Source organism: Motacilla alba, chromosome 3 (genome assembly GCF_015832195.1).
Source record: "Motacilla alba alba isolate MOTALB_02 chromosome 3, Motacilla_alba_V1.0_pri, whole genome shotgun sequence".
Taxonomy (NCBI): Eukaryota; Metazoa; Chordata; class Aves; order Passeriformes; family Motacillidae; genus Motacilla; species Motacilla alba.
In genome coordinates, this window is record NC_052018.1 from 58,283,550 (window position 1) to 58,298,061 (window position 14,512).

The following is a 14,512-nucleotide window of genomic DNA, read 5'->3' on the forward strand; positions in this document are numbered from 1 at the left end:
TGTAGGGATGAAACAAATAGGAGGAAAAAGAAACATTTGAGGTTTCATTTATATGTGCTTATGTTTCTGTTTTGATGTAGGTACCAGGCAATGTAATGGATGATAAAAGTACACATACAAATATATATTTGTTCTTCTGTTACTCACATATGAGTGCAATAGACAGAAATAATACTTCAAAAGTGAACAGTCTGAGGGAAAAATGGATGCAGGTGCATTAGTCAAGCTAGTTTTATATCCTAGTGACCATAAAGAATGACCAGACCATGAACTCTGAAGTTATGCCTCATTTCTTTGGGTACAGCACACCATGTTCTGAGCAATTTCTATTTGTAGTCTTGAAGCAGTTTTAAGCTTCTTGTTCACTACAAATTTGACAGTTTCCCCCTCTTTTCCTTGGATTGCAAAATAATCCTCTTTTCTTCTAATTCCATATGCTGCTGCAATGAATGCTAATGGGTTCAGTGTTAAGCACAGTAGTAGGAGACGTTGTGGAGAAAAAAGCTTAATGCCTTGTTCATTGGATTTTATGAATGAAGAAGAGGAGAGCTTAGCTCTCCCAGTTTCATCATGTGAAAATTTTTGCAGTCAAAAAAGTGTTAAATTAGAATGTGACACTTCTAAAGCTTCCATACATGAGTGGAAATGTAAAGTGAAACAGTGAAACTTTAATTGATAAAGAATTAAACAAAATTATTGGAAATAAAATAAAAAAACAGTATTTTAGGGACAGCCAGAAAGACTGGGGCTAATCCTTAATTTCAGTTTAAATAATTAATGTTAGTTTAGAAGAATGGCTGAAGCTGGGCATTGGTTGTGTTATCTTGCAAATCTAATTTTATATACTTTTTAAATGTTCTTAAGTTGTGTTATGATGATCTTTAAGTCTTTCATATAGCTCTTATAATTAAAGAAACAAAAAGGAAAAAAAACGCAGCAATGGAGATATTTTTACAGCCTAACATTTGTGGGGAAAATGAGATGCAGAGCAGTACAAATGAGCTGCCTGTGGTACAATAGCTCTCCAGGCTCCCTTTAACCTAGTTTTATTCACTTGCCATCCCTGTCATGTCCCCCCATGACCATTTGATGATGTGATATCCCTGCATAGCCTTTATCCACCCTGAGGTTTTCCAGAGCCTCTTCCTCTAGCAAGGTCTGTCTCCTGGTGCCGCAGTGAAGGCTGTGCATAGGGTGCTGCCCAGGCCAGCTCCAGCAGGGCTCCATGTGAACCACCCCTGGCTTGCTGCTCTCACTGACACCATCAGGGCACTGCCCATCCAAAGTGCCTCTCCCAGCTAGAGTGCCTTTTCCAAACAGAAAGGGGATGTATTAAAAGCACGTAGGTGCGCTCTGCAAAAAGAGGAAAACAACTGGGAAGTATTTGCTCTTTAGTTTTAAAATTCTCCCGTATTAACTGTGCACTGAATCAACCATTCGAAACCTTGCAGGGACAGGCTGGGGTCATTTAAAGTGCTCTGAAAGATTGTACCACAGTCTGCCTGCTTTCCCCCCTTCCAGATTATATGTTTACTTGAGAACTGTGGTTGCTTAAAGAGATTGCTCAAAGAGTGATTTGCTTAATGAGACCTTTTGCCTCGAATGATTTTTTTTCACAGCCACAAAACCATCACTTCCATTTAGTTTAGGTTGTGATTGGAGCATAGCCTGGTACTTTAGTAAGGAGGTCAAACAAATGCGGAAAACCTCATACTGTCTTGGATGCAACTGAACAGAAAAAAAGAAAAATTCCATCATGCTGGATATGACCTTAGGGAAAATTTACACAAAGTATAAACTCTTTGAGGTGGTTGATTCTCCCTGACTGCCCATCAGTCACTTTCATGTTCCTCCTTCTTGATAGGTTATTTCATCAATGGTGTGAACAAATAAACCAGCAGAAGAGACCGGCAGTGGCAGCCCTAGTTGGGTGGGGAAAGAGAGAAGGGGAAAGAATGAAGTAGAGAGGACAGCTTGTATTTATAAGTCTGTCTTTTGAGTTCATAAAAGTCAGTTAAGAATGCATAACCAGCCCCAGAAATTGTTTTAGCTGCATCTGCTTTTGATGGAAAACATTTTGTGTAGCTGTGACCTCTTACAAAAATGACAAATCCCCAAAAAACCCTCCAAACTACTTGCAACTGGCCTGAGTACTGGTATAAATTATTATAATGTAATTAACTGTGGCAGAGACAATAAATAATAGATGTATTACCTCATACCATCTATTTTAGTTAGCAGCTAATAAATTTTGTGTAGTGTCTTCCTTTACCTGTCCAGGGAAAAATTCAGAGGACAATCTTCAAAGAAAAGTCTTCACATGCAGCTGATGGCATGTTCCTACCCTCAAAATCACAGGGAATAGCTGCTGTTCCATTCTCAATAAGCAGACAGTGTTATGTGGCTTTTATTTGCAAGGCTGAGCTTCCTGAGAAATGGCACAGCTCTCAGTGCTAAAAGAACCATAAAGAAACATCTTACTATTGTCAAAGTGTACCCTAAGTCTCAGCCATTTGGATTACGGTCCAGGAAGGAAATATCATTAACATGCTTTGAATAACTGTTATATAGTGCTGCAAGAATTTTCCATGCAATAACAAACATCACTTTTTATTGATTATTTCAAGAGATTGTTTTCTATACAGAAAATATATGTATGTCTCCCTTCTTGCTTTACATTACAAGTAGCATAAGCTTTCACTTGCAAACTGGCAGGCAGCCTTCACTTACAATAATCTTATACAGTAGTTGTTATAATTATTGTTGGCAAGATTTATTATTATTTTAGTAACTTTTAAAACTGCTTGTTAAGAGGGTGAGGAAAACTTAAGCCTAAGATCTGGTTTGTACAGGTTGTTACCTTGCCTAGTTTAGTGAGACTGACTAAAGTTAATACTTCCCTGCATCCAGCTTTTCTGCTCACATTTTAAACAGTTTTCCCCCCAAATCTAACTTCTTAAAGCTTTTTTCCTTTTTCTCTATGAGAAAAGTTCAGTTGTTTCTGGTTTTGGTGTTGTTTTTTTTTTACCTTTACTGATTTACAAGAAATGGAACTTTCACTTGGGCTCAAGTAGTCTTCAACTCAAAGATTTTTGTGGTTGAAAGGATGACAGAGTGTGCTGAGACACCTCTGTCCTAATCCTGCCTCCTCCTGCATGAGGTACTTAACCTCCCTGTGTTCTATCTATAAAATACATTTAATAATACTTAATGGTTTTACTGCCCTTTGAAAATGTAAAGTGCTATGTGAGTGCCAATTACTTTTATTATGTTCCCTGATGGAAGGCCTCAATATATTTGTGTTAAATGGTTACTGCTAATGCACTTTCTGGAATAATCTTTGGTTAACAAAGTGCAACCGTTGCAGAAAACCCCCTGTGTTTAAGTCAAGGCTGACACAGTGACAAGTGTGACAAAGTCAGGACTTGGCAGCACTCAGCTTCACTGGGTATGTTTGTGTCCTGGCTCAGGGATGGGCTTGAGCCACAGCATTGCTCAGCTCGTCTTCTCTCCAAGGAGGAAGTTTTGAGCTTCAGACATACAGCCTGACCATCCACCATCGTTGGACAGATCTTCATGCAGTCAGATAAATCCTACAGAACAATTTGCTTGTGCTACTCTTCAGAGAGAACTTGCAGTCCCCAATACTCACAGGAGCACTTCACAGCTAAGGGCTGGCTCTCATGCTGGGTGTTCCTGCAAGACCCCCAGGCAGAACATAGTCCATCTCCCTAAGAGCATTGCCAGCCAAGCTGGATTTGGGCTGGAGGATTCTCATGTGACATTCTACTTGCCTAACTTATTTACAAGCTTACTCTGGCATGGGAAGCTTGAACTAGGATAGTATTTAATATATCTGATGTAGGCAGGGTGCACTTGGTCATAGTTTAGACTGGTGTGTACCTGAGGAGAGGAAGAAAAGTTCCTGTACAATTTTCAAAAGGAATTAACAGTAATTAAGAGCTGATGCTGTACCCTTTGATCTCAAGAAATTTAATTTCTGACAGATTGTTTATACTCAGACGAGACAGTGTGTAAGTTTGGATTGATGTGCTGCTATACTATAATTATATAAGCAGAAAAAATAGAGAATTGTAAAAGAGCAGACATGGTAGTTAGAGGCTCTTACAACTGTGCCACTTGCTTTGTGTTTGCCTTTCAGATTTCCTCCCAGGAGCTCAGTAAATTGTAGCTAAATTTTTTCTGACCGCACTTACAGAAACAAAAGCAATATCCTTTAAAAAAATGAAATAACAAAACTACTCTGCTAGCAAAATATTTGGTTTGAAAATGTTGAGGTTTAGAGATCTTTGATCTTCAGTCTTCAAAATAATTCTTGATTTAAAACACTGGTGTTGTGTAAACAATTAAACCAATATGTCCGTGTCATACTGTAAGTGCCCTTAGGAGGAAGAACTTAATAAAAGTGTCTTATAATTTTGGTCTGAAGATCTGTGGAAAGAATTAAGAATGAGTAGCATTATAGAAATAGCTGTGTGGATACTGAGGCTCAAAGAAAACAGTGTTTGTGGTTCTCTGATTCACTTGGCCTCAGAATTTGTTTTGCTCTGCTGTTGTTGTGTACAGACAAGGCTATAGTCAAGGTGTGGGTTTTAGCCACCTCTTAACTAAGAGGTTTCAGGGCTCAGCCTTAAAGGTTGAAGAGGCTGAGTGATCCATGCAATTTCAGAACAGAATGTCATCTTATGTGCTAGATAAATGCATAGATGCAGTCTCACCACTCTCTTTAAAATGGAGAGGTTGGGTACCCAGCTCGTGGCATTAAAACAGGCATAGATTTCACCACTTGATCGAACAGTGGTGACTGAGGTAGTGGTCCTTCAATGTGCTTTAGGTTAGGAGGAATTGATGTTTTTCCTCTCTATGGCTGTTTTTTCGAGAACAGAACTTGCCTAGGAATTATTTTGCTGTTTGCCTTTCATCTACTTAGCTATTTTTCTCGATACAAGCCTCTCTTTATTTTATTGCTTTGTTGGATGGTTGCTAGCAATTAGGTTGCAGCACCCACCACTACTTTCTTCTGTCTTTGCCAACCTAATTAGCGTTCTGTTCCAAATGTGGTCTATTACATGACTGTCGCATGACTGAGGTACTGCACTGAATTGTAAACAACAACCTTTTTCAGTGGTTGTTGCCACTTTTCTAAACAGTGCATTAAGATAGAAAAAAACAGTGGTCTGTCTGGACACATTTAAGGCACAAAATTTAAGTGTTCTGATTTTCCACAACTTTTTTGTAGAGTTCAATATCCTGGTTTTTGCCATAGGAAGTATTATAAAAATTTCTGTTGCTGTTAAGTTAAAGACATAGTAGACAAGCTGGCAGGATGTTTAAGACTTTAGTGTTCAACCTATTCGTGAGTTTGCTGGGGAAAAAAAAAAAAGGTCTGAATAACAGTGATAAAATTATGGATGCTATTAAGATGAATAATGTGATGAAGATTAGGGCAGACTGAAACAGTCTGCAGTCCTGGTCTCACTGTCTCTAAAACAATATAGCTGAACTGGAAAATGCTCCAAGAAGAACAACATTGTTTCAAAGGTGAACAGAATAACTTTTCATTTAAGGAGTGACTGAATATACTTATAATGTTTGGGAAAGAGAAGTGAGATGATGACCTAGGGAATGATGGAATCTTCCAACACAATAGTTACATTTTTCAAGAGATAGTCAGAGAGAGATGTTTGTTCATTTCAGAACAATGGAGATTGTGATTTACCTAGTGTTAACTTAGAGTATGAAAGTTCTTATGGGAGACTACTGCTTCAGAGTACATAAAACATATCTGAAGAACATTAAATGCCAAGTTGGTTCAGAAAGCACCTGGAGAAACTTGGAGGGAAAAATGTTATGGGACATCAATCACAAAAAGACCATTTCCAGCTCTGCAAGTCTGAGCTGTACCCCTCTGGAACATGAGGAAACTTCCTGTAGAAGCTTATTTTTCCTGCTGTATTTTTTGCCATAAACATCTGGTATCAATTTCTGTCATAAATGGGATACTTTGATACATGGAGGTTTGCTATTGCTTTTAAAACTATTTATTGCTTTTACTTTACTTTCCTTCAAAGCACTGGGAGACAGACTTATTCTTTATGACACAATAGTATTTATTTTGTTGCAAAAATTGGCTGACATTCATCTTTTAGGTACACATCATGGTAATTAGGAGATATAGTATAAGCATATAGGTTGGATTAGAGTTGAATCACATGTAAGAATAAGGGTTTCTTTATATTTTTTTCACATTTACTTAACTGATTTTGAGCAGTCTGAACACCCTGTAGTTGTGTCTTACTAGTAGAAACTGCAAAATTATGATAATGATCCTCAAATATTAGTAAGTGCCAGTGGAGGACTTCCTGTTGAAGGATTGAATCTGCATTGACACTGGATATTGGGTCTCAGAGAATAGTAATTGCTATGGAAATTGTTTCTCATAAAATGAGTAGCTACTTATTTGGTCAAAAGTCACTAAGGGAAATGATGAATTTGCCTTTATTAGTTTCAAAATGATTGACAAAATTAGACACAGAGAGACACACACAGAGAGACACACACAGAGAGACACACACATACATACATACACATGCGTTGGTAGTAGTTATTTCAGAGAACTGAAGTGTGCACAATGTATGTTCCCTTAGCAAAAAATGAAAATCATCTGAGCTTTATGTTGCTCCTTACTGCAATCAAACAACTTAGGGCATAAACCACTTTTCTCAAGTGTGTATGCTTCACCAAATACTATTTCCAATAGTCCTTGTGTTGCCCAAACTCCCAGGTTACAAAGATATTTGTTTATTTGTTTTGTAAATAGTTACTGCCTTCCTTTTTTTTGAGATGGTGGGTTCATACAATTTTGGATTGCCAAATCTAATGTCATGCTTGCCAAAGCAGGGCTTTTAATAACCTTTGCTCCATGGACTCACTCCTGCTATGGAGTGTCTTACTGTCTAAAAGAGAGAGATTTGTGTCATATTGTCACTCATGCAGCACATATTGCTGCTTGATACTAGAAAGGAAAATCACTTAATTTGAACATTAAAGTTTTGTGTTCTACAGAGAAGTTTATTTGCCCCTTACTCCTAGCTGAATACGCTAAAGATCGTTCTAGCTTTTCAGAAATTCAGATTTCCATATTCCTACAAGAATTTCTGGTACATTCATAACGTTTGTTGTTGGCAGTCACTTGGAAATGCTGTTAATTTATCTGTATTTGAAAAAAAGAGGAATGGTGTAGGCATGACTTTTATTCTCTAAGCATCTTTCTCCTGCCAAACATATGATACATGTCAGATAGGATGGACTAGTGGCAATCTAGGTTATTGATATTGATTGGTATAAGATCATGGAATTAGTCATTCTGGTATATGGAGTGAGATGTAGGTTACATCCAAACTGCATCCAAATTAGTTAATTTATCAATAATGAAGTGAATGTCTGTCTTTCTTAAAGCACAGTAATCAAAAATTTAGAATTAAAAATACTGTCTGAATAATTTTCAAAACTTTCCAGCATGAAAAGAGTACTGAAATTTGAGAATTATGTGCACATCTACACATAATTTCAGCAACACTAAAGTGCAACATGCTATACAACAACATGCTCTGCAACTTGATTGACTGACTAATGATTTATTCATAATTTAATTTAAACTTCTGTTACTTTATTCTGAATTAACTTTCTTGAACAAGCATATGTCTTAAAAGAATTATTAGATCTTGATTAATGTTTCAAATGAGAGCAAATTCAAGGAAATTTAATGTGATTATTATTAGGTAATAACTACTTTTGTTGCTAACAATGCCCCCTAATTTGCAGTCTGACTTGAAGCCAGTCTAGCTGCCAGCATGGGCTTCTCTCTGTTATGCCATTACCTTCTGTAATGCTATTCTTTTTTTCTTTGGATCTTTATCCATTGCGGTCCTTCAACCCCTCTAGACTATTTATCTTCACAAAGAGTAACTAAATTCCTTTGACTCCTCACCAGAGGGCATATTTTTCAATGCTTAATTAATTTTGATCTTTCTCTACTTTTCTGTCTAACTTCTCATCCCACTTGCAGGATGGTTATCAGATTCAGGTAATACTGAGATAATTCAACTTCCTTATGCTCTCAGACTTATAAAGTTCATTGTCTTCATTAGATGTTTCCCAAATGCCAACAAGATGTCTGAACTATGCCTTCTGTTTTTTCCATGTCATTGTTAAAAATAGTCCATGGTAAAGAAGTAAATTTTATGTTCTTCCTTTAGGAATACTTCAGTTCAGTTCATACCCTTTTGCCATACTGAAATATGAAATTTAAAATATTTTCATTCAGTGAAAGTGTTTCATGGTTTTACAGTATTAGTTATCTCACAGAACTTTGTTTCATCAAATCTATTATTTTATAAAATTTTATTTTATATGGTTTGGGTTGGAGGGACCTTAGAGATGACCCAGTTCCATCCAACCCCCTTGCCATGGGAAGGGACACCTTCCATTAGACCAGGTTGTTCAAAATCCCTTCCATCCTGCCATTGAACACTTCCAGGGATGGGGATCCACAGCTTCTCTGGGCAGGACATTCAGTTTTACCAACTAAACTAACTAGCTAGTTTCATCAACAACAAGATAATAAATTTAAAATGTCACCTAAAAAGCCTTCAAGGCAATTATTGTGTATTGTCATTTTAAGGCAGTAGTTAATAGGAAACCTGGTGTTTATTATTTGTTCTCCATATACAGACATTTTCTTTCTGCCAGTTTTGTGCTTGAGTGCTGTAACCAATGCTTTGTAGTTAGGAATGTTGCACTTTTAAGTTTCAGCTCTATTGTTCAAGCTGCTTGGTGACTCAGGCAAGTGCCATTTCAACAGTCTTTGAAGTCTGGAAATAATTTTTTAACTTGGTAATAAAGGAAAAATACAGGAAAAAGCAATTATTTATTTCCTCTATTGTTACCACACCCATAAAACCAGTAGGTACTGCAACTGCCTAAATTCACTTCTAATGGTTGATAGGTGGGTTTTATTTCAAAATGTCAAAGCTGTTTCCTTTTATTGGATGATTTCTTACCAATAGCTTGATTAGCTCTCTCAGATATTTTCATTAAACATAATTATATGGAAAACTATTTTACCAGATGTAACAGTATTTTCTAAGTTATTGTGAACTGCATTTTGTTTATTCTCTACCTCTTTCTTATTTGAAAAACATATTTCTTGGCACATAATTTAACTTTTAAAATATGTGCCTTTTTTCTTCCTTTTTCTCGAGATAATATTCAAGTGTATGTCAGGTATATTCCTCAAAACTGACTCAGCATATACCTTCAGAGAGAACACAACACAGAGAAAATCCCCGCTATTTTAGGGCTGGTAAGGTAGTTTACAATTTTATTCTGTATTCTGAAGATTAGTATAAATCATTATGATTACCCCAAAAAATTATGGTAAGGTTCAATAATGTGTTTCACTTGTAGCACTGAGTAAAAGATAAATAAGACCTATTTTAAGGCAAATTCTGCACATTTTATTTTAGGAAGTTCATTCTAATTTCAAGGAATATCTTACGCAAGATCTAATAAATCGTATTATGCAATCTCCACTTCGGTTATATTTCTGGATTGAAAATAACATTCATGAAAAATGAGAATTCAAAACAGACAATTATTCAATCTCTTGCATGAAATGAACGCAGGGAGGACCACTGTGATTATGGTTACATGTGTACCTTCACCATTATTCTTTCTCTTTCATTTTTTGTAGTATTGTTATAAGCCATCTCTTATTTTGCATTCATTGTTTCTAAACAGTGTTGAAATACAATGTACTTATTTCCTCCATGTTCTATAGTCCAGTATGAATATGAACAGCTGTTTCCTCAGTGAATTCTGATTGCACAAATATCAGCATTTGCTCCATAGTTTATTTGAAATGCCCTGTTGGTCCCTCTACCACACAGGTATCACACTTTCATCACAGTGAATCGTCCATGAGTCTGTAAAACAGCATTCCACCAAGAGAATTGCTCTGGGGTTAGCTGATTACAGCTGTCACTTCATTTTATAGCAGGCATTTTTCCATTTTGCCTCATGCCCCAGGCAGCGTGGTGCTGGAGCAGACAGATGCGCCTTTCGGCAGCATGCACTGGATTCCCATGCCCCTGGCAACAGGTGTGGGGATGGAGATGCTGTCCAGGCTCTTGCCCTGATTTTTGGAAAGAGTACAGCTAGCACTAAAACAGTAGACTAGAAAGTTCTGACTGTTCTGACTGACACCGGGAGCTCCAGTGGACAAAACTCAGCCCAAAACTTGAAGAGAGCAAATGTCTGTTTTATTGCCCTTTTTGGTTATCCATCTCTAAAGCACTTTGTAACCTAATTCTCTGAATAATGTTATTCCACTTACAAAACTGGAGTGTTTTTACTGTCTCCTGTTTATTCTTTCAGGATTTGTGGATTTAACACTCCATGATCAGGTCCATCTACTGGAATGTGCCTGGTTAGAGATACTGATGATCGGCTTAGTCTGGCGCTCCATGGAACACCCAGGAAAGCTTTCATTTGCACCTAACCTGTTACTGGACAGGTCAGTCTGCATGTTGCTATGAATTATTTAAGTTAATTTATTTCTGAAGCAATCAGAATAATTTTTAGCATGATATCATCTCACAGATACTACAATTTGACTGTACATCATATGTCAAGCAGGCTTATGGTGGGTGAGACTGGAAAATGAATGCTCAGGAATGTGAAACTGATCATTTATTAGACAAGTAAAACACCGGAGATTCATCTGCTGCTTGTAGTGCTTTCTTTCAAAGGCAGCAGTAAATTTCTCTTATAATCTGTACTGTTTGTTGCAGAAGTAATTTAAATTAAAAATGGAACACTATTAATTTAATTCAGATAGTTATTTTTGTTTATTTGAAATCCTCCTAGTTTTTATTACTTAAAATGAATTTATCCAAGCAGCCAGACAAAATTTTTGGTAGAAAATACTCAAAGAATCTCAAGTGCAGTTTTATTTATTTATAGAGAATATATTAAGTTTGTGGGTTTTTTTCCTCATGAACACTGGAGACAAATATGACAAACACATACTTGCTCCCTTCACTAAGCTTTTTTTTTTTTTTAGCCAGTCTTACTAATATGCTAAGTATTTCTGAGAGAAAAAGTATGCATCTGTGCCATATGACAATATCCTGGATTTTAGCTGGCAGTCTTCAGTTAAAAGCAGGAGGACTGATAATTTAAAACATATTTTCTACTATCTTAATGTAAACTCAAGCTCTCTTTTCCTAGTCATGTGAAAAGTTTAATAAAAAATTTCAATTAAATTTTCAGACAAAATTTCTTAGGATAGAGTAATCTTAGCTATTGGTGCTCCTTTTCGTTGAGGACTACTGCCCACGTTGCAGAGCTGGCAGGGGAGAGCTGCTTTACACAGAGGTCCCTTCAGGGCAGACTTTGGCATCTTGGTCCAAACTGGAAGTAGCAGAAGAGCCAAGTTGAGATGGAGTATAGAGAGATGCAGCTAAGAGCTGGGCAAGCTCCTGGCCTTATCAGGTAGCTGCCAGGGCAGAGGGGTGGCAACAGAGTGTCCAGGGCAGTGCCCTCAGCTACTGCAGCCACCAGCTGTGTAAATTAATAAAAATTCTCATTAGCAGAAAAATTTCTTATGATCAACTGCTCTGTTGACTGTGGGGTACTCTATTGACTGTGGGGTTTCCATGGTTGCCTGCATGCAGTGTTAATCCTTTGATCCCCTGCCCTCTATTTGCACACACCTCCCCAGGACTTCCTTGTAGCATTTCAGTGAAATACAAATGATAATACCTAACAGGATAAAACATAATATTTCCCAGTAATAGAGAAATGTATATTGCCTTAGGAAAAATCCTATTCCACTTGTGTAAGTACAATAATCTGTAAGCCGTAGAATTAGGTAAGTATAAAACACATTCTCATTTTAGGTACAGAAAATATCTGCTTGTCTAAATGTAAGTATAATCTTCACAAAAAAGCTGCAACAGTTTTGAAATAATTTTTAAATTTTGGTCTTTCTCAACTTAAAATCCCCATGCTCTCAGTAAAATGGAGTTTGAGCAGTTGATTCACACAGTTTTAAGTCAACTGTTGGATTAAAGAAAACAATTGCATGCAACTAGAACCACATATTACTTCAGGGCTCTCTGTTTTCTAAGTTGCAATTGAGACTGTAAAAATGTAGATCTATTACATCTTCTAATTTTCAAATAATAAGAAACATGTGTCTAAGTGATCATATACTTGCCTCACTCCATTTGGCAGGGATATTTGCAGAAAGTATAATAATAAATTACTTGACTCTGGGAAGCACTGATATGCTAATCAGTTAAATAACTCTTAATTTACTTGTTAATTAGTGCTAACAATTATTTGATGTATTAATTTGATCTGGGCAAAATGGCTTTTGAGAATGTTATAGAGCAAAAATATGTTGTTTGTCAGGCTTGAGATGGCAGGACAGACACTGATTCAAAGCCTGTTTCACTCAATGAAGCCCTTCCATTGCATCAAGTATTCATAGAAACATAAAATGGTTTGGGTTGGAAGGGACCTTAAAGATCACTAGTGCCAACCTCCCTTCTATGGGCAGGGACACCTTTCACTAGACCACATTGCTCAGAGTTCAATCCAACACTTCTATATTTAGTGAAAATTCTATGTTGTTAATACAGAGCTTTACCATACTTTGTGTATGCCTCTAGATCTCTGTGATCATTCTGTTGCAGACATCCTCTCTGATTTGAGCACCCCTTTCATTTTAGCATTCAGGCTTATCCTGATTCTAATAGATTCTTTCTGTCAAGGATCTTTGATATAGGTAGTCATTTGTATACATTTGTTCCTAAGCTTAGGTCACACCAAATTTTATTATATAACTTTTTTTGCCCTTTGGCTAGATATATAGTCTTGTCTTGTTAACTCCTATCTGAAGTGTCATAAAAATAACCTTTCAGCTTTGCTTTTTTTTTTGAAAAAATGTGATCTTTCTTCTCCCATTTCACTCCTCCTACTTGGGTCATATTACACATATGCTTGTCTTGTCTCTCAGATCTTTTGGAAACTGTCTTTTCTAATTCTATGCGAGTCAACCAGTTACATTTTTAAATAAATACTTCTTTTACTTTCCTTTGTGACAATTCGCACTTGGAAGACTTCGTGAAAAAATCTGTAAAGCAGATCTCATTTAATAATTCTATGTTGCTTTTTAAAATTTTCCTTTGCCTGTAAGAAAATAATTACACAACAATTAAGTTGACAGTATGTGTAGACTGCTGTCTTCTGTATGGATGAATATAATCGCATTATCTCTTTTTCTTCAAAGTCTACATTGTGATTAGACAGTGTATTTTGTGAGGTAAAGCATCCATTCTTATTCTGTTAATGCATTACCCAAACACTTGAGTCTTGGTTCAAAATCAGGAATTTCAACAGTCTGCCAGTTACATAGGACTAGTAGATTTTTACAGTGTACAACTGCTGCTATTAAAATGCTCAAATGACAATAATTATAGATTCGAAAAACAGGCTCAATCAGGAAATACAATGGCACACTCACAGTGCTTGCAATTATTGCACAGTACTTACTAAAATCAAATAATAAATTCAAGACTTTTATTTTCTGTTTTTGAAAATTAGTATATTGTATAAGGCAAATTTAGAAGTAAAGGCTTAGGTTTCTAGTAGGACAAACCAGATGTTTCCTGTCTGGAGGGTTCCCAAGAAACTAGGCTTTAAAAATGTCTTTAGACCAGGGTTGAAATTTGTCAGGCCTGACAGTAGACTGTTTATAATTTTGAGGAAAATGTAATGTTTATTCAGGAATAAGAAAGTCATATTTTACTTTATTTTTAAAGGATTTGTTGCATTCAGATATCACGCTGATCCCAGGTTACTCAGAGGCTTGAAACATAATTATGAAGAAACTCATGATAGAAATAGCTGGATTGCTGAATCTCACTTGAAACATTCTCAGTTTCAGCAAAATGGGAAATGCAGTGCTGCATTTTAAAGAAGTAGCCTGGTGGCCACAGTAAAGAAGCTGATGGGATGCCATCTAAAAAAGAGAATTGGCTGAAGTCAAATGAAAATTACATAGTGATAAAGAGCCACTGTGCATTTTTTAAGAGGAAGCCACGAATACCTTGAAGTCCTTTAAGAAATTAACAAGCACTTAGATGACGGACATCTTGTCAAATTTCCAAAAAGCATTAAACAAGTTCCAAATTTTATGTAGACAAATGTGATGGAATGTATATAGGAGAATAATAATTCTGATCTTCCAAACAGCATTCTGAGTTGATCTTTCCATCTCACTGTTACCAGCAATTAGTTCTAAAGAACCAGCAGTCCTTTGCTTGCCAGTAGCCAGAGACTGCAGCTCTCCTTCCCCCCTAGAATGTTTACAACAGGAAATAGAAATAATACAGATCATTGTCATTCCTCTGTTTAATTC

At 36.5% G+C, this 14,512-nt stretch overlaps 1 protein-coding gene across 1 annotated transcript in view; it reads left to right on the top strand.

Annotated features, from left to right (window-relative positions):
- The window catches only part of ESR1 (estrogen receptor 1), a 106,174-nt gene that overhangs the window by 70,010 nt on the left and 21,652 nt on the right, over nucleotides 1-14,512 (top strand). Inside the window, 1 exon segment of the mRNA XM_038131347.1 lies at nucleotides 10,459-10,597. Within this exon segment, the coding sequence (XP_037987275.1) occupies nucleotides 10,459-10,597 (139 nt within the window).